Raw genomic sequence first — 2,221 nt, 5'->3', positions numbered from 1 at the left:
GGATCTTGCCCCTTCGCCCCCACCCGCCTCCTCAGTTCCCTCTCGACCGGAGGAACTCAGTCCGGAGGAAACTGAGCTGCTCCTGCATCATCCTATTGCCCAGGTTTGAGCGTGCGTCTGTGGGGTTGCAGGAGAGAGAGAGAGAGAGAGAGAGAGAGAGAGAGAGAGAGAAGAGAGAGAGAGAGAGAGAGAGAGAGAGAGAGAGAGAGAGAGAGAGAGAGAGAGAGAGGGGGGGGGGGGGGGAGGGGAGAGAGAGAGAGAGAGAGAGAGAGAGTTAACAAATCAATCAATCTAGAGAAAATATATATAGACACATCTTCCCTGAATGATAGTAAAATAGTAATAGTGATGATGACGATGATAATAATGACTATGATGATAATAATTTAAGTCATAATGATGATAATATTAATAATAACGATGATAATAATAACAATGATAGTAATAGTAATAGTAATAATAACAATAATGATAATAATAATGATAATAATAAAAACAATGATAGTAATAGTAATAGTAATAATAACAATAATAATAATAACAATGATAATAATAAAAACAACTAATTTCCAGCGGCTGTTAAGCAAAGGCTTCGACCATAGGCTCGTGAAAGAAGCCCTGAAGCAGAAAGTGGAAACATCAGGCTTAATGTGCAGCAGTCTGAATGAAGCTCTCGAAATCATATTTGACTACGAGGACTCCATTAATGAATCGTTATCCGAGAAGTCAACATAGTGATTCTGGAAAAAGACTGGAGGGATTAGGAGATAATAATGTAGTTCTTTATTATTCAGATATGGGTACTGCAATTCGCCGTTACGAGTATTAGAGAGAATTTCTATATAAAAACAACAACTGGGGTAGTCGGAAGGCGAGAGTAGGCGGTCATCTTTACGGGCTAGAAAAAGGAGGGTTTGTGACGAAGTTTTGTCTTTTGTACTTATGAATAAAGCTCTGAAAGTTCGTTTGTAAGTGAAGACGTCATTGACTATTGCAATTAGATCATGCAGAGGAAGGGCCTGGAGCCATGAGCAGCCCCTGGGCCTAGGTTCGCTCCCAGCCGCCCTGCTTAAAAGAACCTTATATATGTGAAATCAGTAATTTTCAGTGTGAAATATTTTTTTTTTTCTTTTTTTGTAGTCAGTATCTTATATGAACTGATATATTTTTTCGCATATGATTCGGGTTTGTAGTTGACTCATCTGATAGAACACGATAAGAATGTATAGTGATATGCGCTTCTGTCCAAGATAACGAAAATATGAGTGTGCTTCTTTGCCTGAATGTGTGTGCATGCAATAAGGTGTGGTTGGGTGGTTGTGTGTGAGAGAGAGAGAAAGAGAGAAAGAGAGAGAGAATCCGTGTGCGTTTGTGTGTGTGTGAATAAGACAAAATAAAAAAAAAAAAATAAAAAAGCACAACGAGAAAACACCCAAAGTTTTCCCTGTACTGCAATACACCGAAAAAGGATTCGAGATGTTTGTCTGTTTTCTTGTTCTTTTCATCGTTGTTGCCAATTTGCTCAACGTAAACCCTACAGGTGTGTGTATGTATATAAACACATATCCACAATCATATGAGTTTCTGTGACACGTGTGGCTGTTGTCTTCAAGATGGATATTCTTAATCATTCTACTACATGCCTTTTGTAACATGGGTTTATACTACGTCCCTTTTATGGTTCCTGTTTGTTCCTTTAAATCGTGTCAAATAAAAGGATTTTGAGAAATATCTTCCTTTAAATTTGAATCCGTGATACCTTGGTAGCGTAGCCCATGTCTCTGGGCTGTCAGATCAAGAAGGCAATAGACGGATTGGTCTGGCAGCAGGAACAATGAACTCGATCATAAAGAGCATTTGGAGATGGCACTGTCTAGCGCCTTGGAGTCTCGTCTTGATGCCTTTTGTAACAAGTCTCTTCGCCGGATCATGGCAGGACCATGAGGCCAACCAACGACTACATAGGGAACTGTTGCTTGCATAATCCGGGATCGCCAACTCAGGCTATATGGGCACCTAGCTCGTGTCCCTGTGGATGACCCTGCCCATCAGGTTGTCTCTCTGCGAGACAATCCTGGGTGGAGGAGGCCCGGGGAACGACCTAGGGGGTCATGACTTGGGCACTTCGACGAGACCTCTCGCGAGGAGTTAGAGATGGGCCGAGGCCCAGCCTGGAGACTCGCCAAGAGGGACCCTCGTGGCTGGAAGTAAAGAATGGATC

At 41.9% G+C, this 2,221-nt stretch overlaps 1 protein-coding gene across 1 annotated transcript in view; it reads left to right on the top strand.

Annotated features, from left to right (window-relative positions):
* Nucleotides 1–1,729, top strand: part of LOC125040831 (death-associated inhibitor of apoptosis 1-like) — a 3,611-nt gene extending 1,882 nt beyond the window's left edge. Inside the window, exons 4-5 of the mRNA XM_047635577.1 lie at nucleotides 1–103; nucleotides 574–1,729. The exon at nucleotides 1–103 is cut by the window's left edge and continues 157 nt beyond it. Coding sequence (XP_047491533.1) covers nucleotides 1–103; nucleotides 574–735 — 265 coding nt within the window. The 3' untranslated portion in view covers nucleotides 736–1,729. The remainder of the gene's footprint in view (nucleotides 104–573) is intronic.
* The last annotated feature ends 492 nt before the right edge of the window (nucleotides 1,730–2,221 follow it).

This window comes from Penaeus chinensis, chromosome 29 (genome assembly GCF_019202785.1).
Source record: "Penaeus chinensis breed Huanghai No. 1 chromosome 29, ASM1920278v2, whole genome shotgun sequence".
Lineage (NCBI taxonomy): Eukaryota > Metazoa > Arthropoda > Malacostraca > Decapoda > Penaeidae > Penaeus > Penaeus chinensis.
The sequence above is the reverse complement of the archived record's forward strand: the minus strand, read 5'-3'. Positions and strand labels throughout refer to the sequence as shown.